The sequence below is a fragment of the Oncorhynchus mykiss genome, chromosome 10 (assembly GCF_057628025.1).
Source record: "Oncorhynchus mykiss isolate SJ-2025 chromosome 10, ASM5762802v1, whole genome shotgun sequence".
Classification (NCBI taxonomy): Eukaryota; Metazoa; Chordata; class Actinopteri; order Salmoniformes; family Salmonidae; genus Oncorhynchus; species Oncorhynchus mykiss.
Genome location: NC_143031.1, coordinates 39428805 through 39454404, shown reverse-complemented (window position 1 = coordinate 39454404; position 25600 = coordinate 39428805). Strand labels below are relative to the sequence as shown.

The 25600-nt window shown below is 42.9% G+C and overlaps 1 protein-coding gene across 2 annotated transcripts; it reads right to left on the bottom strand.

Moving 5' to 3' along the window:
- Positions 1–1319: 1319 nt before the first annotated feature.
- Positions 1320–13294, bottom strand: LOC110533863 (nuclear FMR1 interacting protein 2). 2 transcript variants are annotated; one of them, XM_021618420.3, is made up of 4 exons: positions 12828–13294; positions 9614–11287; positions 8022–8054; positions 1320–7856 (listed from the first exon to the last, which is right to left on the bottom strand). In XM_021618420.3, the coding sequence occupies exons 1-4, from the start codon at positions 12973–12975 to the stop codon at positions 7804–7806; spliced, it is 1908 nt and encodes a 635-aa protein (XP_021474095.3). In that variant the 5' UTR covers positions 12976–13294; the 3' UTR covers positions 1320–7803. The 2 variants fall into 2 exon arrangements, with proteins under 2 accessions (XP_021474095.3, XP_021474096.2); XM_021618421.3 differs by having other exon boundaries at positions 12097–12870.
- Between the last annotated feature and the right edge of the window lie 12306 nt (positions 13295–25600).

The following is a 25600-nucleotide window of genomic DNA, read 5'->3' as shown; positions in this document are numbered from 1 at the left end:
TTTGGAGGCCTTGCCCCTAGCTTAAAAAGTTCTGATGCAGGTTCAAAGTGGCAGTGAACAGGAAAGGATGGGGGATGGAGGGAGAGCAAGGCCCAGCAGGAACTGTACAGGATATTAATTGAATCAAGCGTCCCTTGTACCAAATCAAACTTCAGCAGTATTCATACAGTACATGGATCATACACTATTGAAAATAAATGTATTATTTATTCATATTGCCTTAATTCTTAGATAAATATCAAGTCTACAGTGAATTTGTTGAACAGCAGCCATACTTGCTGGATGAGGCTGTGGGCCTGGAAGAGGATTTGTCAGATAAGACATGCGATTAATTTCTAACTTAATCAACTAACTTAGCTACAAACATATGATACACATGCAGAAAGAAAAGTAGTAAAATACTAAACTAAGGATAACAGAAAGCACAGGAGGCAATGGATGAAACAGAGAAGAGAACTATATTTGACAAGTGGGTTGTTGTTCTGGCTTCAGGAATGGAGGTTCAAATCCACTCTCTTCCCTCCTGTTGCTGCACTCCAGTTGGGCTTTGCGGATGGATGCCACCAACGCCACCGAGCAAGGCAGACAGTCAAACTAGATCAGAGAGAAATTTAAAATCTGCTATGCAGCCCCTGAGACAGTCAGAGAAACAGAAAGCCCAGACACAGGCATCAGCATTACACATCATTCCAACTAACAGCAAACTCAATCCCAAGGCGCTGCCTGCCACAATGTATAACTGGCTATACTGTAGTGGTTCAGAACAGCCAGGAGATGGGGGATGTTCTGAGGGTAACAGACAGTGCTTCACCACTCGTGTTCATTTTTTAGACAAACACAAATGACAGGCTTTTTCTCTGCTATCTGAAGTATTTTTATGGACAGGTTGCCAATGTAGCCTCTGCTTTGGGTACTTGTTGTTCCTCATTTCCCCCAGTTTCCATGTTTTGTCCTCTACCTGTAGCATGGAAGGAACTGTGTTTAGAATTACAAACACCATTTTGTTGTTCCTTGCCAGACCAGGGCAAATGTTTAAACATTTGTTAATCCCAAAATACTGACATAAAATGGTAGAATGGTACCAGAAATCAAACATGATATTACTCAACTTTCAAATGCTCACCAACATAGCCTATATACCATGACGTGAGGTGCTGCAGCAAACTTCCATTTTCATAGAAAATTCAGCAATAGGTGAGTGAGGTGCACTTAATTTTCCACGCCTTGTACAGGACCTACTGTGAAATCCTTTGTTTTCCTGCAATGAGATCTCAATTGAAAATGTTAGGGGAGAACAAAAAAACTGAAACCAGTGAGGATTTTTAAAGAACATTTTACAGTTTAATGGAAACTGAAATTGTGAACACTGAATTTCTTGCATTTATTTGGAAATTGAGGGATATTATCATGCTAAAAAAAATGCATTTGTTAAGTTCTGAAAATAAAACCATTTCACACTAAAACTTGTAAATGTCAACTTGTAAATGCCTCAAATTCTGAGGGGCAAATTTCCTAGGAGCCAATTGATAATCCATCAACAGGCACAGAGATGACAGAGAGAAAGAGTACAAAGATGGACTTGGCACCACACACAGCTGTTTTCTTCAGACACACATCTCAGTATGACCACACCATCTTTCAAAAAGCTACTGTGGAGCCCCAGAAATAAACACTTTTCACTTGTCTTTAACATAATGTGCATCTACAAATAGCTCTCATGTGCCAAAGAGAGTAAACAAAATAGCCCCAGGAGGCATGGGAGACGGTGTTCGCTCCATTTTCACCTTGAGTCCAGCATTTCCCATTACAGACAATCGATAACTGGATGAAGAAGCAGCACTTTCGGTATTTGTGATTTCTATTTACATGTTTTTATTTAATTTAAATGTGTCCTCACTCATACCAACACAGACTCCCACAGTGGCATTCAGCTGCTGTTGGCTCAGACAAAGGCTGGCTTAAACCATCAGTCTTTCCAATCTAAGAGCATGGACCATACAGCGGCTAAATATCTGAAAAGTAGACTAGTACCTTTGGCAAACAAAAAATAAGAGTTGTCAAACAGTATATCAATCCCCTTTATGTCGCTCCCCTTTAACATGTGATGAAGAACATCAGGGACAAATTCTTTATAGGAACACTCTGGATTTCTTTCAGTGCTCATAGCTCCACCATTACCATTTGTTTTCAGACACAAAGATCTGAACATTGGGGCTTTATATAAAATGAGAATTGAGATTCAATAATGAAATGGTCTTAAAAAAGTAGGTACTTGTTAAGAGTTAAAAAACGAGACAGCTTAACCTAATTCTCCCCATCATTTTCCTTTGAAGCAAAATAGTTCCATTCTAGTTGTGCATCTACAAATAAATTAAGTGACACAAAATAAAACAAAAACTGCTTATTAAACATAAAGTTAATACATTAATGCGTTAGATCAATTCAAAAGTCAAATTCAAAATTGCTCTACTAACTTAACGGACAGACTATAACATACCACCAAGCAGGTTTCATTAAAAGCCCACTGAAAGATGTTGCACATCATTCGATTTTGAGCTGTGAAATTTATTCAAAACATCTAAAAACGCACATTGCTTTCAGCTTCTTCCATGTCAGTGAAAGGAAGCTGTAAAAAATGTTAAACAACATTGCAAATGTAGATTTTTTTTTATAACAAAAAGACATGGCACAAATGATTTTCAAAACAAACAAAAAAAGATCCAAATCACTGTAAAAGCATACTTTTCACACAGGCACATGAACATGATACAAGGGTCTTGGAAAAAAAGGGGGAACTTGCATATAATTGGAAGAGCTCACTTTTACACACACACATCAAACAGCAGTCCTCCTATTCAGAACTCGGAGAACTGTGCGAGAATCCTTGAGGTGATTGCACATCCTAAGGGGGATGAAAATACAGACAGAAATCACTTTCTCAATTTTCTTTCACCACACAAAGCACAAACACGCTCTCTTGTAGCAAAGTATTTCTCAAACCAACTCCTCTTTTAAGAACCAGTTTTTGGTTTACATCCTATTACACCATCGTTGAATTAATATAGCTATTTTATTTTCTTAAATACAAAAAAATACCCATTTGACTTAAGTGCTTTAAAATATCTAAGGGGGAAAACTTATGCGTTATTTCCCTAGAGATCAATGAGCCCTCTTAAGACTCAAATAAAAGGGGACATGTCTGGATCAAAACAATGAACATAATATGTACTTAGAACTGTTAGAGCACTTTTACACACCGACTTCAAAAGAGATTGCCTGCCCGCTTTCACAAAGAAGCATACTTGTTCTCACACTCAGGATAAAAAATAAAAAAGAGATTAGGGTCATGAAAATTACAAACTTGTTTTGTTTTTTTACCCCGTGGTATGATCTGGTGTTTTCTATTCCAATATTTTGGGGAACCAAGTAAAGTAACATAAATCGACTGCATGAACATTCAAAGTACAAGTAACATTTTTAAAAGAAGATATACATTTTATTTTTTTGCCGTCAATGTCACCATTGCAAACTATTCAAACTTGGTTGTCCATCGCAAAAACAATTCCCACTGCCGATCAAGACAAAATAAAACAGATACATTTCGCCATTGTCCAGCATTAGCCAAATAAGATATTATTTTGCTCGACAGGAGTTTCCCCATCTGATAACACTTAGTAAAATACCACATCCCAGAGGTCAATCCTTTGCTTTGAATTCCACAGCGAAGTAACTTAAAAAGGGCAATCTCACCACTTTTCATTATCTCCAGCACAATACCAGTGTCTACACATGTGAAAATGGTGCATTACTAAAAAAGTTCTACCTGATGACAAACAGCAATTTCTCAAATGCAATGAGATTCACAATGATGTGGGGAGCAAGAAAATACCCTCCCCCTGGCTAGAAATGTATTGGTTTTGGAAAATCAGTTTCTTACTTTTAAAACCTACCCTGTGATGTCACAGAGAAGCCTTTTTTTAATACTTTTCTTCTAAACCACAGAAATGTGTGTTTTTCATATGTAGAGACACTGGTATGGTGCGGAGATGATGCATGAGGTTGAAAAGTGTCAGAATTGCCCTTTAAGTGTATGTGAGACACAGTTTTGTACACAGCAGGGGTATGTGTGACCTTCTTGTAGTTCCCTCTCAGTCTGCAAGAACAAGCCATGACGTGACCAGAGAGGGCTGGACTAGGAAGCACAGACATAGATTCCTGCCATTGCATATAACCTGGACTGGGAACACAGAGAAGTGCTTCAGGTCATGAATGACAAAAGAATCAAGGACAGTAAGAGATCACCCTGTCCAATAACAGGTGGGAAATGGTGAAAATCAGTGTGCTTAAAGTGAAATTGCCTAAACAGAGAACTTAAAAAAGTTTGAAGCCTACACAACATGTATGACAGCTGCTTGCAAGCAATGTCAGTGTTTTCTGTAAGCTAAATATTTTGGTATTTTATTATGAAATATGACTCCAATTCAATATTTTAGCAATTCAAATTTGAGCACAATATGAGGATCTTGTTCTGAACCATTTGGCAGAAAACAAAATTGTTCCAACTTTGTCATGGCTTTACCAATGCTACCTGAGTGACGTTTTGTATTTATTCATTTATTTTTCTTAAAAAGAACAGTCCAACCAAAGCCATTCTTAAAAGAAGTTAGTATGTCATTATATAAATATATATACACAGTACCAGTCAAATGTTTGGACACACCTACTCATTCCAGGGTTTCTCTTTATTTTCACTATTGTAGAATAATAGTGAAGACATCAAAACTATGAAATAGCACATGGAATCATGTAGTAACCAAAAAAAGTGTTAAATCAATAGAGTTCAGATTCTTCAAAGTAGCCACCCTTTGCCTTGACAGCTTTGCACACTCTTGGCATTCTCTCAACAAGCTTCATTGGGGCAGTCATCTGGAATGCATTTCAATTAACAGGTGTGCCTTGTTAAGTTAATTTGTGGACTTTCTTTCCTTCTTAATGTGTTTGAGTCAATCACTTGTGTTGTGACAAGTTAGGGGTGGTATACAGAAGATGGTATTTTACCAAACAGGGCTACGTCCATATTAAGGCAAGAACAGCTCATTACTCTAAGACATGGTCAGTCAATTCGTACAATGTCAAGAACTTTGAAAGTTTCAAGTGCAGTCGCAAAAACCATCAAGTGCAGATGAAGAAACTGGCTCTCATGAGTACCGCCACAGGAAAGAAAGACCCTGAGTTACCTCTGCTGCAAAGGATAAGTTCATTAGAGTTAACTCCACCTCAGATTGCAGCCCAAATAAATGCTTCAAAGTTCAAGTAACAGAATCATCTCCGCATCAACAGTTCAGAGGAGAATCAGGCCTTCATGGTCGAATTGCTGCAAACAAACCACTACTAAAGGACACCAATAATAAGAGACTTACTTGGACCAAGAAACACGAGCAATGGACATTAGACCAGTGGAAATATGTCCTTTGGTCTGAGGAGTCTAAATTTGAGATTTCTGGTTCTAACCGCTTTGTCTTTGTGAGATGCAGAGTAGGTGAACGGATGATCTCCGCATGTATGATTCCCACCGTGAAGCATGGAGGTGTGATGGTGCTCTACTGGTGACACTGGTGACACAACCTCAAGCCAATTGAGATGGTTTGGACCGCAGAGTGAAGGAAAAGCAGCCAACAAGTGCTCAGCATATGTGGGAACTCATTCAAGACTGTTCGAAAAGCATTCCAGGTGAGGCTGGTTGACAGAATGCCAAGAGTGTGCAAAACATTCATCAAGGCAAAGAGTGGAAACTTTGTTTAACACTTTTTTTTGTTATTTCATAGTTTGAGGTCTTCATTGTTATTCTACAATGTAGAACATAGTACAAATAAAGAAAAACCCTTGAACAAGTAGGTGTGTCCAAACTTGACTGGTACTGTATATCTGTAGTAATTGAAAGATAAAAAAAACTGTTAAATAAAGTGCTATTAATCCACACAACCAAATAATTTATGCTAGAGAAAAGAAACGAAATGTCCTTCCTTAGCGCAAAACCAAAAACCCAACTGAGAGGGAGATGGTAGTACCAATGACATCGTGGTTGTCCACTCAATGTATTGACAAATTTGGCCTGCCTGGACATGTTTAGGCCTCTTGACAGTCACTTTGATCAAAGACTAACTCGATGATACGGTATTATGAAACGCCATCACCACCAAATCTCTATGCACAGTATAACAAATAGCGGCTGGTCTGGGACATGAAATGATTAGTATTGCGATTGTTTTCTGTCTAATATTTGCTTGGTTATATTATACTGCGACTTCTCACATCTCATCCACACCAGTAAACACGTGCAAGAAATACATTGTCATAAGAGAGAGAGATTAAAGACCAAATGCTGAAAGGGCAAATAGTATCCTATGCTGAACAGGTTGGTCAGCAAATCAAAAGCAAATTGCTTGAGCAAGAAAATAAGAAATTTGCCATTTCTCCACATGGTGTCAGCAAATATAGCTTAGACAGGCCTAATGAATTAGACATTTTGAACCTCCTTACTGATGAAATACACCAAACAAAAAAAAAGTTATTTTGAAATATCACATACATAGATAGCCCTTGCTCCACAATGTCACTTTTCTCATCTTCCCGGAAACTCCCACAATCAAGTGAAAAGCTCAAGAGAACCTACATCTAAAATTAAGGAATAGCCTACATCAATCTTAATCTGAAATTAATGAAATATGTAGACTGAAAACAGCAAGGATTAAGAAGAAATAAAAGTACAAATAAAGCTAAACTCAGATGAAGACAATTAATGCCGCAACTTTTTTACTGATTAGCACGGCTACCAAAAACTGACAACCGAACCACGAGATTATGACATGGCTTTAGTTTCATTCTGATTTGACACGTCTCTATCTGTGCTCTGGGAGTTTGTTGCTACTGTAAATCACATCTGAAATCGCTAAACCATACAAAACAGAGTAAAATAGTTGTCAAAACTGATACCAAGCAGTCAGGTCTTTGCTGGGCATAGTTAATTCACTAAAGTAATTAAGACAAATGCGTTCCCTAAACATATATATTTCTCATTTAACCTGCAGCCTAACAGGCTTATCAATACTACCAGCCTTCTCATAATCTTCACATTTTGTAAATTTCAAGGCATTCTTAGAATTTCTAGTTCATTTTCTTTTAAAATGTATTCAAATGTGCACATATACTGATGTTATGATTTATGCATACACACATACACAAATCTACATATACTGGACTAATTTGAATGCATGAGGAAATAAAATGATTGAGGCATCCTACTGTCAGACATAGTCACCACAGTTCAATGGGCAAAAGGATAAAGGCTCAGGAGGTGCAGTTTGCACCTTCCTCAGTCTTATGTCCCCAACACCCAGAGGAAGGAGCTATTATGAGACCAACATCTATTACAGCAGAAAGTGTCACAAGTGTCCATTCACATGGGAGAGGCACCCAAAATTTCTTTCAAGTGTTTGAGTCTTTGTGTAGTCCAGAGCGTCAGCCGAAGCTCCTGCGCTCAACTTAATGCCAATAATTGGATTAATATTTCCTCATATTACACCTTCCCTTGTCATCTTCCTCTTCTCTGACGCACCCCCCAAAAAACAAATCCCATAATCCCATTCTGTATTCCAATAAATGTATGTCACAGGACATGCATCTTTCTGTCCCAATATCACAGTTGACTCGATTTTGTTTTCCAAAGGGATCATAACCGCCAAAGAAGACATCTGCAGCACCCAGGTAGGGAGAAGGTACATGTAATTGTTGACATTCACTACCTCACTGATCAGGTCCATCCTTGGTCGTGTCATAACAGACTACTCTTTTTGGATCTGGGGGGGGAGAAGGACAGAAATCGAGTGTGAAGGCCCTGGGGAACTTAACGCATAATGCATGTTATTCAAACTTCAGCTGTATACCTTTGAACATCAAATAGAAAACCCAACTTCACAACTTAAAAAATACACTACACAGAAAAGAGAGACTTTTTACTTTACCTTGTTTTTGCAAATTGAAAACATATTCCATTTCTGTAGAGAAAAAAAACAAACAGATTATCATCTCCAGATGCATAAGACAATTGTATTATTAGACACATTGTCTTTAATGTGAAGCTAATGGATTTAAAGCTTTTGGTGCAAGTGAAATAGTAGGTTAACGCTACCAATGTGTAATACATATCAGAGGTCAACCTATTAATCAGCATGGCCCATTAAATAGTGCCGATTTCAAGTTTTCATAATCTGTAATCTGCATTTTTGGACTCCGATTATGGTCGATTACATTGCATTCCACGAGGAAACTGCGTGGCAGGCTGACCACCTGTTATGCGAGTGCAGCAAGGAGCCAAGGTAAGTTGTTAGCAAGAATTAAACTTATCTTATATAAAAATTAAAAAAAATCACTTCACATAATCACTAGTTAGCTACACACGGTTGATGATATTACTAGGTTACCTAGCTTGTCCTGCGTTGCATACAATCAATGCGGTGCATGTTAATTTATCAAGTCACAGCCTACTTCGCCAAACGGGGGATGATTAACAAACGCGCATTCGTGAAAAAAGCACAATCGTTGCACGAATGTACCTAACCATAAACATCAATGCCTTTCTTAAAATCATTACACAGAAGTATTTTTTTAAACTTGCATATTTAGTTAAAATAAATTCATGTTAGCAGGCAATATCAACTAGGGAAATTGTGTCACTTCTCTTGCACGCAGAGTCAGGGTATGTACAACAGTTTGGGCCGCTTGTTGCGAACTAATTTGCCAGAACTACGGTTCGGTTCCGAATTTCACTGAAAGAATAAATGTTTTGTTTTCGAAATGATAGTTTCCGGATTTGAGCATATTAATGTCCAAAGGCTCATATTTCTGTGTTTATTATATTATAATTAAGTCTATGATTTGATATTTGATAGAGCAGTCTGACTGAGCGGTGGTAGGCAGCAGCAGGCTTGTAAGCATTCATTCAAACTTTACTGCTTTTGCTAGCAGCTCTTAGCAATGCTTGAGGCACAGCGCTGTTCATGACTTCAAGCCTATCAACTCCTGAGATTAGGTTGGCAATACTAAAGTGTCAATAAGAACATCCAATAGTCAAAGGTATATGAAATACAAATGGTAGAGAAAGAAATGGTCGACGCGTCATAATTCCTATAATAACTACAACCTAAAACTTCTTAACTGGGAATAATGAACCACCAGCATCATATGTTCTCATGTTCTGAGCTAGGAACTTAAACGTTATCTTTTTCTCATGTTGCACTTTTACTTTTTTCTCCAACACTGCGTTTTTGCATTATTTATACCAAATTAAGCATGGTTTCATTATTTATTTGAGACTAAATAGATTTTATTAATGTATTATATTAAGTTAAAATAAAAAAGTGTTCATGCAGTATTGTTGTAAGTCATTATATATATATATATATATATATATATATATAAATAAAAATTAGGCCGATTAATCAGTATCGGCTTTTTTTGGTCCTCCAATAAATCGGTATCGGTGTTAAAATCATAAATCGGTCGACCTCTAATACATATGTTCATAGAATTGATAAAGCAGGGGAAGAGGAGTTACCTTTAGTGTGATAAGTAACAGCAGCTTTCAGATCAAACGACCCCCAGCTACCTCTGTCCAGGCTCTTAGAATGGGGCGGCTCTTTAGACAGTCCCAACACTAGGTTGGTCAGGGGGGCCTGGGCAGGCTCAGCACTGTCTTTACAAGAGGCCAACAAAACTGCACCTGGACTCTTAGCCTCGCCCTTTGTCTTCTCCTGTCTAGACAGCTGAGTCTTTTCCCCATCCTCACCCTTCACTGTAGCAGGTGGGCAAGCTGGGGCACTAGTCCTTTTCTCTGAGTCTTGAGCCAAAGTGAGAGGCAAAGGCTCTGGGATTGATAGATTAGAGTCAAGGACTGGCTTGGCAGCAGGGCATTGCTCCCCTTGAAATGTTACCACCGCAGCCTTGCCCTCCACGGCAGCCACCGGGCCGCTTCCTCCTTCTGGCCCCACGTTTGGCTCGTTGATGAAAGACAGCCCCCACTGATTCTGGAAAATGTCCCCCAAGGCTTTCTGATTTGTCTGAGCAGCCTGGGTGTCCACTTGGCGAGCACTAGGGAGCACAGGTTGCATATTTAAAGGGTTTAGGGGGTAAATGAAAAGAGTACACTTTCTCAGATCTACAGCTGCAGGGTTGGTTAAAGAGTTATAGTCATTGTCCAAAGTAGATGCTACGTTCTCCCCACATGGGAGAGAGGGGGCTGGCGGAATACTACTAGCAGCAGGAGTGAAGAAGGTACCAACAGACGGGCAACTATTTCCATCTCCAGAAACGGGGCCATTAGTAAAGCTAGCTGAGATGATGGTTTTCATAGCAGACATGGGGACCTGTGAGAGTCTACCAGGCACCTGAGGAGTCTGCACCTCTCCTCCAGCCTGGGCTGCTTTGTTGAGGTTCTCCTTAACTTTACTTGCATAACTAATCTTGGGCACTATTTTAGCACTACTGTTGTCCACAGGAAATACTGGAGGGGGCTTGAATAAAGTCCAAGAGTCCTCTTTCGAAGAGGAGGAGAGCTTGGCTTTGGGCCTATTCTCAAACTTTTTACCAAAGGCACCTGCAGCAGTCTTACTGTCTGAGTTTTTCTTCTGCAGTTCACCCATAGCCACCTCTGGAGCATCCATCCGCTTGACTGCTGTCTGGGCGTCTGCTTTATGGTCAATTCGCGAGCTCACCAATTTCTCTGTTGGTTCAAGTTCAGAATCCTCTGGCTCCTGTGTGGCATTGCCCTGCTGCATGACTCTCTCCCTTTCTCTTGTCACATGCTCTGTGTTCTTGATGCTGTTGCGTCTGGTCTTGCGTTTCTTAGGAGTAGTATATCCACCTTCTGAGCCACTGCCATCATTATCAGGGGGTGACTTGCTGGAGTAACCATTTGTAATATGAGCAGAGTTTACCACCCCATTCAGAAACAAAGCAGATTCCTTTTTGTCCAAAAACTTTCCCTCATAGTGATTAGTGAAATCCTGGGCCTTGTCACTTATGCGGTCCATATTCTTCTTGTGAACAAGACCCTCTTTGCTGCCAACTTTTGAAAGAGTGGTAAAAACATTGCGTGTTGACTTCTGTTTTACGTTAGCATTTATCAAATGTCTGTTACCATTGCTGTGGGTGGGAAGAGGGATACCAACAAAATTCTTTGCAGACAGAATCTTCTCCCCCTCCACCTCACCGGTGTTTATTTTTCCATTGCCTGTAAAAGAAAACGAAAGTTAGTTGCACTGCCAATAATACATGTGTAGACTATAAAGTCCAAGCAAAGTCCATAATTCCCTACCACCTCACTCTCAAAATATATCAAAAGGGACTAACAGACCTAATCTGTCTACAAGAATGCAAGTTAGAGGCTCCTTTTACAGGAAACATGCCAAGGCCTTTATAAGATGCTGTATCATGTCTATTTAGACTGAATAGGTCAGCTGGCAGCAAACAACCACACACCAGTGCCAGATCAGATTCCCTTGAACATAGTAGTCCCAAGCCTACTTGTGACTAGATACCATACAGAAATCACTTAAGAAAAATGTGTGCTGTAGGTAGAAATTACCATGACATTATCCTATAAACGTTTGTCAACCACCTTCCCCTTATCAATGTAACTGGGCTTGACTTCGCTAGCTAATACAAAAATGCGTTGCATAGCAGCATCTAAAGACAACATTTTAAACTAGATTAAAGACTATGTCATTGCGCCTAAAATACACGTATAAAATACCGATTAACAAAACATCTTAATGTTATAGCCAGAATAACTACATTTGTGTTAAATGGTGTTCTATTTTCTTGTCTGAACTAAAGCCAAGGTATGTAACATTTTGTTTTATGCATGCCATCAAGTGTGAACTTGTCGAAAGAAACTGTTGAGGCTACAATTACATTTCAAGTCACGTACTTCGTTAGCTAAAACAAGCAGAAATTGGTTCTGAATTGTTTCTTAAAATCAAAATCCCATGAATCAGCCCGCTTGCTAGCAAGAAAATGCTATGTCGTCAAATCACCTACCCAGGCTAAGATGTTTGCGTGGCTTCATCATGGTTAAATAAACGCAACAGGCCCAACCCAGCCGAACCTGCTCGCAAGTGTAAAATGTCTTGCACTAACTAGCTATTTCATCCCCGAAAAGTCTCAAAAGTAAGTTAGTTAGCCATCTTGCTTTTGCGGACCTGTCTGCAGTCAGGTGGTAGTAAACAAAATCAAATTGAAACTTGTTTTATGGACAAATCTCACTCTCGTTGCTAGGATTAACTAGCTAGCTCGTTAGCTTTCCATCTCGCATTTTCTAACATGGCCGACGGGAAACAGCAACTCAGAACATTCCAGTGGAGCCGGCGTGTTGTTCTTAGCAAAACATGTCACGGAATTCCGACCAAATTTGCATGAGTTTTTTGACAAAGTCAACGTATGCACGTGACAAATCAATTGAACTACAAAATGACTAATTAGTAACACAGGGGAATTTTGTCAGGGAGTAGCATAAATTTAGAAATGGGTGGTGAAACCGGCGCACAAGGTCAATCCGCATCCGTCAAACCATCAGCTGTCACGCGATGTTTAACTACCCCATCCAGCAATATGCAGCGCTTGACCCAGCTAACTAATGAGCTAAATATGTTTTTTTAACAGCTTGCAGCCACTCTGCTATGAGTCACGCAAGCTACATCGACGTAAGTAATAAACTGGCTAGCTAAGTCATTGACATTAGCTAGCTTGCTAACTTTTCCGGATGGCCCAACCTGTTTTCTTCGTCTGCGTTTCCTGATGCTGGTACTGGAAGGAGATCTGATCATTTTTTAAAGATGTTTTGTATTGAATGGGGTTTCTTTCTTCTCCATGGTGGTAATATCGTCTCTCTTGTGCCCGATCTTTGGGCTGTTCCTCCATTGAAGTGTAATATAATATCCGAGCTCGTCTACCAGTCTGCACCGCTCACTGGGCAAGTGGAGAGCAGACTATTGAACTGTCCAATCAACGCCAGTGCCAAACGGAAGCTATTCGAGGCCTCTGTATTCGTCAGCTGTATATCTAAGAAGTATTTTTTTTAAATTGGTGGTTCCCCCAGCAACATTGCGAAGGTATTGCCAATATATACATTCATGCAGGTTGAACAACTGGAAATATTATATAAATCAGAAGCGTAGAGAGATTATATTTTATTCAAGCAAATCTGAACTGCCCTAAGTGGTCCTCACAGTCACACACCATTGAGACCTGCTGAGACATGTATCCATATACGTTTTATGCATGTATCACATTGTGGTTGGTTGGATTTTACAATACATAATTCTGTATCATGCATCATTCTAGCCGGCATTCAACTGACATGGGAAACAATTTAATAAAGATACTAATAATGTCTGTGCAAAAAGCATACCAATTATAAAATATAGTTTAACACATTTTGAAATATGCGTTGTAGCCATCTGATATGGTGTGGTGAACAGCTCTTCCCGACAGAGCTACTGTAAATTGCTATCCAGGCACCAGGTGGTGGCATTTCATAGTTTAGAGATTTCATCCCACCCTAATCTTCAAATACTGGTAGTCAATGTTTGACCACTAAGTGACCACTCAATTTGTATTTTAAAAGCATATAATGAAACTAATTATTGTACAGCCATATAACCTAAGGGTACTACTATGCCATAAGAAGGATTCAACTGTGAATAGCTTTCATACACCATGAAGATGAAACCCACTATTTCCCATTACCTATTGATGAACATAAGGCACCAGCACCACTTGACATCTCACCACAGAGATGTAATATTGGTTTATGCACATCACATGTGAGTCCTTCCCCATAGAGAACCTATGCACTGCAAGTCCGAGTGATTCAGCCACCCCCACCCCTCTTCTCCCAGCCTGCTCTCTAAGGTGCTGGAGGTCACTGTGCTTGTGTTGACGTCTACTTGAGTGCAGAGAAGATGAGTTCATGTGAAATACCTGGTCGGTTCTGTTGCTGCTGGCTTCTTTCTTTCGTTTGCTTTTCAATCTCTCTCCTCCATTTTGGTGCTGTGGGTGATGCAGTAGGACGGGTGGCAGTGAGCAGACTGGACGTTCTCTCACAGGAGCCACAGAGAGGTTTGGTGGTCCTGGGACCATTGTCATCTGTGGAACGACTTGAGTGTCTCCACCTGCCACTGGGCTTCTCAGCACAATGGTAAGATTCAGCTGTGAGTATGTTCACTTTTGTCAAGTCATTCATTTCTATGTTCATTGTTTTTAAGTTTATAAACAGTACCAGTCAAAAGTTTGAACACACCTACTCATTCAAGGGTTTTTCTTTATTTTTTACTATTTTCTACATTGTAGAATCATAATGAAGACATCAAAACTATGAAATAGCACATATGGAATCATGTAGTAACCAAAAAATAATAATTTATATTTGAGGTTCTTCAAAGTAGCCACCCTTTGCCTTGATGACAGCTTTGCACACTCTTGGCATTTGAGCCAATCAGTTGTGTTGTGACAAGGTAGGGGTGTTATACAGAAGATAGCCCTATTTTGAAAAAGACAAGTCCATATTATGGCAAGAACAGCTCAAATAAGAAAAGATAAACGACAGTACATCATTACTTTAAGACATGAAGGTCAAACGTCTGACTGGTACTGTATTGTCACGCCCTGGTCTTAGTATTTTGTGTTTTCTTTATTATTTTGGTCAGGCCAGGGTGTGACATGGGTTAATTATGTGGTGTGTTTTATCTTGGGGTTTTGTAGGTATTGGGATTGTGGTATAGTGGGGTTGTCTAGAAAAGTCTATGGTTGCCTGAAGTGGTTCTCAATCAGAGGCAGGTGTTTATCGTTGTCTCTGATTGGGAACCATATTTAGGCAGCCATATTATTTGAGTGTTTCGTGGGTGATTGTTCCTGTCTCTGTGTTTGTTTGCACAAGATAGGCTCAGTCACTTTGGATTTGATTTTTTTCGGAAGAGAACGTGAGCCGGGTGCGCCATTCTCCTTGCGGAGATGGTGCAAAATACATCAACACGGTCGGTCCCTGGAATTGGGCTGGCCAACACGATTCGGTTTGCTTGGAAGGAAAAGGAGTTGGAGCCTTTAGGAAGGGAAACTTTTGGAAGGATAATATTGATGGGGATTCTAAAGCTGACGGTGAAGGACGTGTTTTGTTTCCAAGGCAACTCGTTGGAGGGAGCATATGACGTGGCACTACATACAGAGGAGAAACACGATGATATCCTGAGAAGGGCAAGAGCAGTGGGAGGTGAGAGGCCGATGAGCCACTATGAAATAACAAGCCTGGCGAAGAATAACTTTAGGGTTGTAACTGTCAACATATACAACCCATACGTTAAGGACGAAGAGGTGAGGGCCTTTCTGGGGAGATACATGGATAACGTCTCCTCAGCAAGGCACCTCAAAGACTCCCTTGGGTTTTGGAATGGGAGGAGAGGCTTCCAGGCCCTCCTCAGGGAGGACCCAAAGGGACATGGTGGCTACCTCCATCCTCCTGCTATGTTCTCCCTGGGGGCTGACGGGGACATTGTTTTATGCACGTCAGCCTCCATTTTGCAGGCGCTGTATGGCCTATGGCCACATCTTCGCCTCGTGCAGCGCAAGAAAATGCAGATTTTGTGGATCTGAGGAGCACGAGGCGAGGGATTGTGACAAGCCTAAGGCGTGCCACGGGTGTGGCTCGTCAGCACACCTGTGGCGGGGGTGCCTGGCTCGTCAGAGGTCATATGAGTCTGCGGCTGGGGGGGAGCAGTAGCGGGGGATGGGGGAAGAAGAGGAGGGGAAGGAAGCATGCCTCATGACCAGAGTACAGGTCCAGAGGGGAAGGCCGCAAGGAAGGAGGAGAAGCGGCGGATGGAAGAGAGAAGGAAACAGAAGGCACGGGAGTAGGAGAACCAGGAAAAGCGGCGGAAGAAGGCAACCGAGTGGAGGAGCATGAGAGAGAAGAAAGCGAGGGAGGAGTGGTGGAGACGGTGGAAGAGCAAGTGGAGTGGGGGGAAAGTGCCCTGGTGGAAGAGATGAGGGGTATGGTGGAGGAGCTGGCGGGGGGGGGGAGGGTGGTATCTCTCCACTGCCGCCATCACCAAAGAAGAGAATGAAGAGGAGGGTGCGATTGGCCGACAGTGAGAGGGAGGGGATGGTCAAGAGAGTGATGGGGGTGGGAGAAACCTCTGGGTTGCTGCTAGTTTCCCCAGGCCCTCAACTTCTGTTGGGTGGGGACACACCTAACAAGACTCAGGACTGGGTACAGGACTCAGCCTCCCCGATTTTATTTTTTTTTCCAAACCAGCTGCAGCACTGGGGAGGGGGAGGAGTGTGGGGGTAGACCCAGGGTGCAGGGCACCCCGGAGCCAAACACTATTCCTGCATCCTGGGTTGGTGAGATGGAGGAAGAGGGGGGGATGTCGGGAGTACGGATGGTGTTTTCACCGGTAGATATGGAGCAGGGGAGCATCGGGTGAGTCTCCTGTTTTTTTTAAGTTTTTTTTTTCTGTCTGGGTTTAGAATTTGAGTGTATTACATGTTTTTATTTTATTCTTTCATGGGGTCTAATTTTACTTTTGTTAGTTTAAATGTAAGGGGTTTAAGGGATTTTGTTAAGAGGAGGGCGATTTTTAGTTATTTGGAGGGTGTGGGGTTTGATTTTTGTTTTTTACAGGAGGTTCACCTGAGGGATGGAGGGGATGTTAGTAGGTTTAAGAGGGAGTGGGACAAGGGGGAGTCGGTTTGGGGTATTGGGGGGGTGCACTCATCGGGGGTAGGGATTTTGTCTGGGCACAGGGAGGTAAAAGTGGAGGATTCTTTTGTGGTAATGCAGGGGAGGGTTATAGGGGTGGATGTCACGATAAGGGATTGTAAATTTAGATTAGTGGTGGTGTATGGGCCACAGGTGGTGGCAGACAGGAGGGAGATGGTGGGACTGTCTGACGCCCCTGTGTGTCACAAATAGGAAATTAGTGATAGGGGGGATTTTAATACAGATTTAGGAATAGGGGGGGATAGCAGTGCAGGCGCCATTACCGGGCTAATGGCTTGCCATGGTCTGGTTGATGGTGGTCTGCACACTACTCCGAAAATGGCCGGTCCTACATGGTGCAACTCCAGGGGGGTTGAGCGGAGGCTCGACTATATTTTTGTACCCAGGTCTTCGGGTAAGTTGTCTGGGCGGCTGTTGCCTGTTTTCTTTTCGGATCACGACGGGGTGCTCCTGCAGGTGGGGTCGCCAGTCTGCCTCTTTGGTAGGGGGTACTGGAAGTTAGATCGGGATGTGCTGGAGGAGCAGGCTTTTGTTGACAGGTTTTATGGTTTCTTTTGGAGGCTTGAAGGCCTCCAAAAGGTCCATGTGCGAGGGGGTGTTAGTGGTGGGAATTAGTTAAGGTGAGGATTAGGGCTTTTATAATAGGGTATTGCAAGAGGGGAAAAAAAGGGAGGAGGGAGGTGGATCGTATCCAAAGGTTAATTGAACTCGAGTACGAGGCAGGCAACCTCGGCGTGTCGTTTGACTGGGAGAGATCCGCAACCCTAAAGGCGCAGCTCAGGGAGTTGCAGGAGCGGAAGGCTCGAGCTTTCCTGGAGCGTGCGCATAGTGGCTTTCTAGAACACAATGAGACTTGTTCTGCTATGTTCTTTAAGTCCGTTAGGGCCAGACAGAGTAGGAAGGTAATGCATGGCGTTAGGGAAGAAAATGGTAGTATAGTTAGAGAACCAGAGGATATGGTCAGGGTGACAACTGATCATTTCCAAGGTTTATTTAAGGAAAGGGAAATAGATGTAGAGCAGGGAAATGTGTTTTTAGAACACTTGTCCAGGCGGTTGCCGGAGGGCATTAGAGAAGTGATGGAGGCCCAGATTTCACTAGAAGAGGTCGAGAGCGCTCTTAGGAGGATGGGGAAAAGGGAAGGTGCCTGGGATGGATGGGCTGCCGGCTGAGTTTTATCTAAAGTTTTGGGGTATACTTGGACCAGTGGTCCTCGAAGTCTTGAAGGCCATCCTTGAGACGGGGGTCCCGGGGGGATCAATGGCTGTTGGTGTGCTGTCACTTTTATATAAGAAGGGGGAAGTAACAGACCTTGGCAACTGGCGGCCGTTGACCATGCTGTGTGTAGATTACAAGCTACTTGCAAAGGTTTTAGCAGACCGGTTGCGCACAGCCCTTCCCTATGTCGTCCATGAGGATCAGACGTGTGGGGTAGAGGGCCGCTCTATTAGATGGAACCTACAGTTAATCAGGGACTCCATCGCTTGGGTTGAAGATAGAGGACTGCCTTTAATGGTAGCAGCGCTAGATCAGGCGAAAGCCTTTGATCGCGTGAATATATCCTTTTTATTCAGTGTTAGGTCGATTAGGATTTGGGGAGAAGTTCATAGGGTGGATTCGTACATTATATGTCGGAGCGGGGTGCTGAGTTAGTGTAAATAGTCACTTGGGTGACGTTTTTGACCTCTCGTCTGGGGTCAGGCAGGGGTGCCCACTCTCGGCTTTCCTCTTCGTTCTGTACATGGAGCCTCTGGGGGCTGCCATTAGGGCAGACACAGGGGTGGAAGGCTTGTTGATCCCTGGAAGTGGTGGGCTGCGTGTTAAGATGACGCAGTACGCCGACGACACTTCCTTGCTGCTGTGCAAGGACTCGTGCCTGACAAGGTCCCTTGCCATCTTTGGGGATTTCACCCGAGCGTCGGGAGCAGTTTTGAACCATGCAAAGTCTTCCGTCAAGTTTTTCGGAAGATGGCGCGGTAGAACGGATGTGCCTGGGGGGGTTATCTCTCTGTGAGGGGGCCCTGAGGATTCTCGGGGTCCATTTTGAGACCTCCGGCTCAGCGACGCTAAAATGGAACATGCGTATCGCAGTGGTACAGAGGAAGCTAGCAATGTGGAAGGCTAGGTATTTGTCTTTTATGGGCAAAGTCCTGGTCCTAAAGGTGGATGTGTTGCCGTCTCTTTTGTATTTGGCGTACATCTACCCATTGCCGGCTTGTCTGAGGAGGCCTCTAGTGAGGCTTGTGTTTCAGTTCATGTGGAGTGGCAGGTGCGAGTGGGTCGCCAGGGCACGCATGCTCTGTCCCATCGGGGAGGGAGGTAGGGGGGTACCACATTTCCCCCTCAAGCTGGATGCAATTTTTGTTTCTTTCTTGTTAACGGAGCTTGCTCCTCCAGTGATACACCCGTCCGGTTACCTCCTGCGGGTGTTCTTCTCGTATCAGGCGAGAAGCGTAATGGTGTGGTCTAACACGGGTCCTCGGGCGGAACAGCTGCCGTGGCACTTTGGTCATGCGGCCAAGTGGCTGCGTGCGCACCCTGAGGTTGAAGTTGCCCGAGTAGGTTTAGATCACAGGCACCTGTACGAGGAGGTCAGAAAGGCAGGGAGTCTGGCGCCTGTAGTGGGCATCTCGGAAGTGGTCTGGGAGGGAATGCAGGCACGGGGTCTGGACAACAGGCTCAAGGACCTGAATTGGTTGAGCCTCCATAAGTGCTTGCCTGTCCAAGATCTTCAGGGAGGAGACTGTGCGCCATGTCTTTTGGGACTGTGCCTTTGCCGGAGTAGTATGGGCTAGGGCACGGGTGTTGTTAGGTTTGGTAAGGGGGGATTTTGTATTGACGTGGGCCAGGTTAGAGAGAGGTGTAGGGAGAGCGAGAGGGACGGATAGGGACAGGTTTCTGCTCTGGCTTCTCATGAGTCTCTTTAAACGGGGGTTGTGGGAAGCCAGGCAGAACATGGTGAAGACAGGGAGAGATTGGGGGGTGGAAGGGATAGTGAGGAGGGTGGAAGGAGATTTGAGGGGGAGGATGAAGAGGGAGGAGAGGAAGTGGGGGCAGCATGCTGCCCGGGAGAGGTGGAAGGGGGGTTTAGGGCTGGGTGTCATTTAGATTTGTAAGGGGATAGATTAGGGACGGGGAGATAGGGAAAGGTAGTTTGTAGGATGACGGGGAGGGAAGATGCTCCCCTGAGGTTTTGTTTGGGGTTTTTGTTTAAAATACCATTATTGAAGTATGAATGAAAATTCTGAGTTGTAAAGAATGAATGGTATTGAATGTAATAAATTATTTTTTATAAAAAAAAAAAAATAGGCTGTTTAGGTTTTCACGGTTATTGTTTTTGTATACTGTTCGTGTTTTCATCTTTATTAAAGATGTATACAAATAACCACGCTGCATTTTGGCCCGCCTCTCCTTCGACGGAAGAAAACCGTAACATATATGCTCCTGCATACCAATCGTGTGTGTGTACGGACCACCACCATTGTGGAAACTGTTGACATAACCCTTTCAAACATATTTTTTTTTATGTTCATTCTTAATTAAGGGCATTTCACTCATTCAAAAGTTCTGGTCCTAAGCTAGAAATGGCATCTAAACGGCTTGTATCAGATCACGTATCAAAGAGCAGACAGTGTGAGACAAACTTGCTTCTTGTCAGGCAACAGAGCTCTTCCTGCACTAGCTAATCCCCATGTTCCTTTGGAAACATCACTCATTTCGCAACCATAGGCAAGGTTCTCAATTGTTATCAAAATTATGTTTTTAATATTGTTAGAGGGTAACCCTCTCTCAAACAGCACTACTACCATAATCCATGCCTTATGGTAGTAGTGTTTGCATGACACCTGGTGGCAGGTAGCCTAGTGGTTAGAGTCAGTAACTGAAAGGTTGCTGGATCGAATCCCCGACCCTGACAGGGTCATTCTGTCCCTGAGCGAGGCAGTTAACACACTTCCCCAGGCGCCAAAGACGTGGATGTCTAAGGCAGACCCCCACACCTCTCTGATTCGGAGGGGTTGGGTTAAATGCGGAAGACACATTTGAAGGCATTCAGTTGTACAACTGACTAGGTTTCCCCCCCTTACCCAGTTTGCAGTAATGCCAAGTCTCATAGAATGGTTTCCTTATTTGCAGTGGCACACCTTTTGGGGCTCCTGAGTGGTGCAGCGGTCTAAGGCACTGCATCTCAGTGCTGGAGGAGTCACTACAGACCCTGGTTTGATTCCAGGCTGTATCACAACCGACCGTGATGGGGAGTCCCATAGGGCGGCGCACAATTGGACCAGCGTTGTCCAGGTTAGGGTTTGCCCAGGGTAGGCCGTCATGTAAATAAAAATTTGTTCTTAACTGACTTGCTTAGTTAAATAAAATAATAAATCTTACTGCAGTGTGTACAGTGGCTTAGTGGGTATCACAACCATTCATAAAGGTCAGAACATATACAGTATATGGTTTGCAGGAAGAAATCACTTTAAGATTCACTCATATGTGTCTATATTTGTTATCTGTATTTTAATGGCCATCTGACTATACTGTCATGTGTCCCTGCTTGTCTCCTCTAGCTCGGGCACGCCTCTCCATGCCACAGTGTCCGTGTGAACCACAGCCACACCCTGGGGGTGCAGAGGACCAGCCAACCAGCAGGGAAGGCAGTTTGTAGACTCTGAGATGTGTTTCTGGTGTAGGTAAGTCCAACAGAATCCAACAAAACCAGGTAGGACAGTGCAAATGAAAGGTTTGTGTTGGCCTCTTTTGAATCCGAGTGTGGAAGCCTCCTTGAATCCGAGTGTGGAAGTCTCCTTTTGTTCTTCTGCCGTTGAACATTTTAGCCAAAATATCAACAGGAAAGTATTATTAAACCAGCTTCAAAATGCAGGTCTCCAAGTGTGGCTCTCACAATTTGTTTGAGGCACATGCACAAGACGTAAGTGTATACTATTGGAAGTCTTGCAGGTGTTTACATGGTTTTGCACGTGTCAGGTGATAGAAATCTCAATGGCAGTACCAGTGTTTTGAAAAGTCAGTTTAATAATCCTGTGGATATTTTTTCTCATTTGTAGATGCATAAGGACCAAAAGCACAGAAAACGGGTAGACAACCGGTAGTCCAAATGACATTTATTCAACATTCTGGCTTGTAGATCTCATGAGAGAACATTTTCCAGACAAATGTACAGCATTGTCTCAGACAGCGGTATCACAGTCTGATGTATTAGATTTGTGTATAACGCATTATTCCTAATGCTTGGAGAGAGAAGTGTATAGCACTGAGCAGAAGGGATTTATCTCTGTTGACGGGCCCTGTCTGAAATGTTATTGTTGGCCTTGGGTCTGCAGAGACCATACATACTTACTATGAACTGTATGTAAACTATGCACATGTTAATATACAGTGGGGCAAAAAAGTATTTAGTCAGCCACCAATTGTGCAAGTTCTCCCACTTAAAAATATGAGAGAGGCCTGTCATTTTCAGCATAGGTACACTTCAACTATGACAGGCAAAATGAGAAAGAAAATCCAGAAAATCACATTGTAGGATTTTTAATGAATTTATTTGCAAATTATGGTGGAAAATAAGTATTTGGTAACCTACAAACAAGCAAGATTTCTGGCTCTCACAGACATGTAACTTCTTCTTTAAGAGGCTCCTCTGTCCATTCGTTACCTGTATTAATGGCACCTGTTTGAACTTGTTATCAGTATAAAAGACACCTGTCCACAACCTCAAACAGTCACACTCCAAACTCCACTATGGCCAAGACCAAAGAGCTGTCAAAGGACACCAGAAACAAAATTGTAGACCTGCACCAGGCTGGGATGACTGAATCTGCAATAGGTAAGCAGCTTGGTTTGAAGAAATCAACCGTGGGAGCAATTATTAGGAAATGGAAGACATACAAGACCACTGATAATCTCCCTCGATCTGGGGCTCCACGCAAGATCTCACCCCGTGGGGTCGAAATGATCACAAGAACGGTGAGCAAAAATCCCAGAACCACACGGGGGGACCTAGTGAATGACCTGCAGAGAGCTGGGACCAAAGTAACAAAGCCCACCATCAGTAACACACTATGCCGCCAGGAACTCAAATCCTGCAGTGCCAGACGTGTCCCCCTGCTTAAGCCAGTACATGTCCAGGCCCGTCTGAAGTTTGCTAGAGAGCATTTGGATGATCCAGAAGAAGATTGGGAGAATGTCATATGGTCAGATGAAACCAAAATATAACTTTTTGGTAAAAACTCAACTCGTTGTGTTTGGAGGACAAAGAATGCTGAGTTGCATCCAAAGAACACCATACCTACTGTGAAGCATGGGGGTGGAAACATCATGCTTTGGGGCTGTTTTTCTGCAAAGGGACCAGGACGACTGATCCGTGTAAAGGAAAGAATGAATGGGGCCATGTATCGTGAGATTTTGAGTGAAAACCTCCTTCCATCAGCAAGGGCATTGAAGATGAAACGTGGCTGGGTCTTTCAACATGACAATGATCCCAAACACACCGCCTGGGCAATGAAGGAGTGGCTTTGTAAGAAGCATTTCAAGGTCCTGGAGTGGCGTAGCCAGTCTCCAGATCTCAACCCCATAGAAAATCTTTGGAGGGAGTTGAAAGTCCGTGTTGCCCTGCAACAGCCCCAAAACATCACTGCTCTAGAGGAGATCTGCATGGAGGAATGGGCCAAAATACCAGCAACAGTGTGTGAAAACCTTGTGAAGACTTACAGAAAAGGTTTGACCTCTGTCATTGCCAACAAAGGGTATATATTGACCAAATACTTATTTTCCACCATAATTTGCAAATAAATTAATTAAAAATACTACAATGTGATTTTCTGGATTTGTTTTTCTCACTTTGTCTGTCATAGTTGAAGTGTACCTATGATAAATTACAGGCCTCATCTTTTTAAGTGGGAGAACTTGCACAATTGGTGGCTGACTAAATACTTTTTTTGCCCCACTGTATGTAATGTAAAATATTGTGCATGAATGTGTTTGCATAATATTATGTATATGAGTGGGTTCTTTATACGAGCTTGGTCTATAAAAGAGCCCACAAAGAACATGCGTATTTGTGTAGTGTGTATGAGTGTTTGTGTACTTGTCTGTGTGTGTGCTTGCTTGTTTGCACCTGTTAATGTGTGTGCCTTGTGTACGCTGATGCGAAGACTGATGTTTCTGGGTTAATGAATACATAAGGTAAGCTAGTCAAGCAGAAGAAGAGATGCAACCATGCGTTTCCCCAGGCATTAGCTTTCAGCTTCAATACAGAACAACCCATCTTGCTTTTTACTGTGATGCCAGTAGAAGTCAAGCTCAACCTGGATGGTTTGAAGGATGCCTTTGTGTGATGCTAACATCACATAATAGATACTTAGTCCACAGTATCCTTAACTGGGGTGTGTTGTCTTTAGCAAATGTGCTGTGATGTGCCCTTCTAGATGTGTTTATCATGGGACTTATCATCTGCTATCTGTTCATTTAGCCCCTGACATTCTGTACCTGTTACTGTGGCCCTGTTTGTCAATTCCATATTTTCCTGTTTGTTTATGGTTTACAGTTTTGGTAAATTGCTACTTTGTTTGTGCTGTGTCGTTTTTGTCCCTACCGAGGAGGATGGAACTCATTGAACCAGGCAGAATTCTATGGAGAGCGGGGACATTTGCGCTAACACACAGCTTATCTCGGAGGCTTTAATTGGCACATGAACCATGAAGGGACCCCCACTGACTCTCACAGCACTTAGACAGGCTGTATTTAGCATTTTGATTGCTGGTGTTGACGTTGAACTGACAGTTGAACTGACATTGAGACGTTGCTCAATCATAAATAACACAGAGGGAAACATGCCCTGGAAGAGTGTTACTTGTCATTACCATGTTGGATTGAGCGTTTGAGGGTTCCATCTTTCAGACTGCTGGGCTCAGAGGTGGCCTCTGTCAGGGTATTGATTGGCTCTGGAGGCTGAGGTCAGGTCATGGGTCACTAGGGAATCTTTGTCTGTCTGTAGCTGGTAGGCTTGGTCTGGTGTGAGGAGGAAGTAATTACAGTACATTTCAAACACATCCATTAACCCCCCCCCCCCCCACACACACACACACACACGTACACATAACAATTTCACAGATTCAAACTTTTCACATGATTTTTAAGAAATGCTGTATTTAAAAATACAAGATTAGTGTTTGTATTTCAAAATGTATTTCCTATCCACACAGTGTAGGATTGGAGAATCTCTCTGACATCAATGAGACTACAGCGTTTGCTACAGTACATCATTAATTTATCTCCTCATACAAGTATTTGCTAGACGGTACACTGTCCTTCTCTCAGCACATATCTAAGCTGCAGGCTAGAGTTAAATCTAGACTTGGTTTCTTCTATCGTAATCGCTCCTCTTTCACCCCAGCTGCCAAACTATCCATGATTCAGATGACCATCCTACCCATGCTAGATTACGGAGAAGTAATTTATAGATCGGCAGGTAAGGGTGCTCATGACCGGCTAGATGTTCTTTACCATTATTGTCGACACAGAGCCCCACCGTTCCATCACGACTGGACTGCCGACGTGATCGCCCGATGTGGTCTCAACAGGCTATTCTGTTACGATATCACAAAGAACCATCTACTAGCCCCGACCCGCTAGCTTTTCTGAACGCTGTGTCCCCTGCTTGCCTAGCATAGTAGTGACCGAATAGCACCCTGATTCACCTATTGCTGCTCTTTTGACCCTATTATCACTTGGCTACGCAGCTGTTGCCCCCTGGACTGT

Excerpts from the sequence above, each read along its gene's own strand:
- LOC110533863 (XM_021618420.3), bottom strand. The coding sequence starts at position 12,975 with ATGGAGGAACAGCCCAAAGATCGGGCACAAGAGAGACGATATTACCAC. Across the intron at positions 8,055-9,613 it reads TGTTACTTATCACACTAAAG|AAATGGAATATGTTTTCAAT; the intron begins GTAACTCCTCTT and ends TTTTCTCTACAG. Across the intron at positions 7,857-8,021 it reads TTTCAATTTGCAAAAACAAG|ATCCAAAAAGAGTAGTCTGT; the intron begins GTAAAGTAAAAA and ends CTCCCCCCCCAG.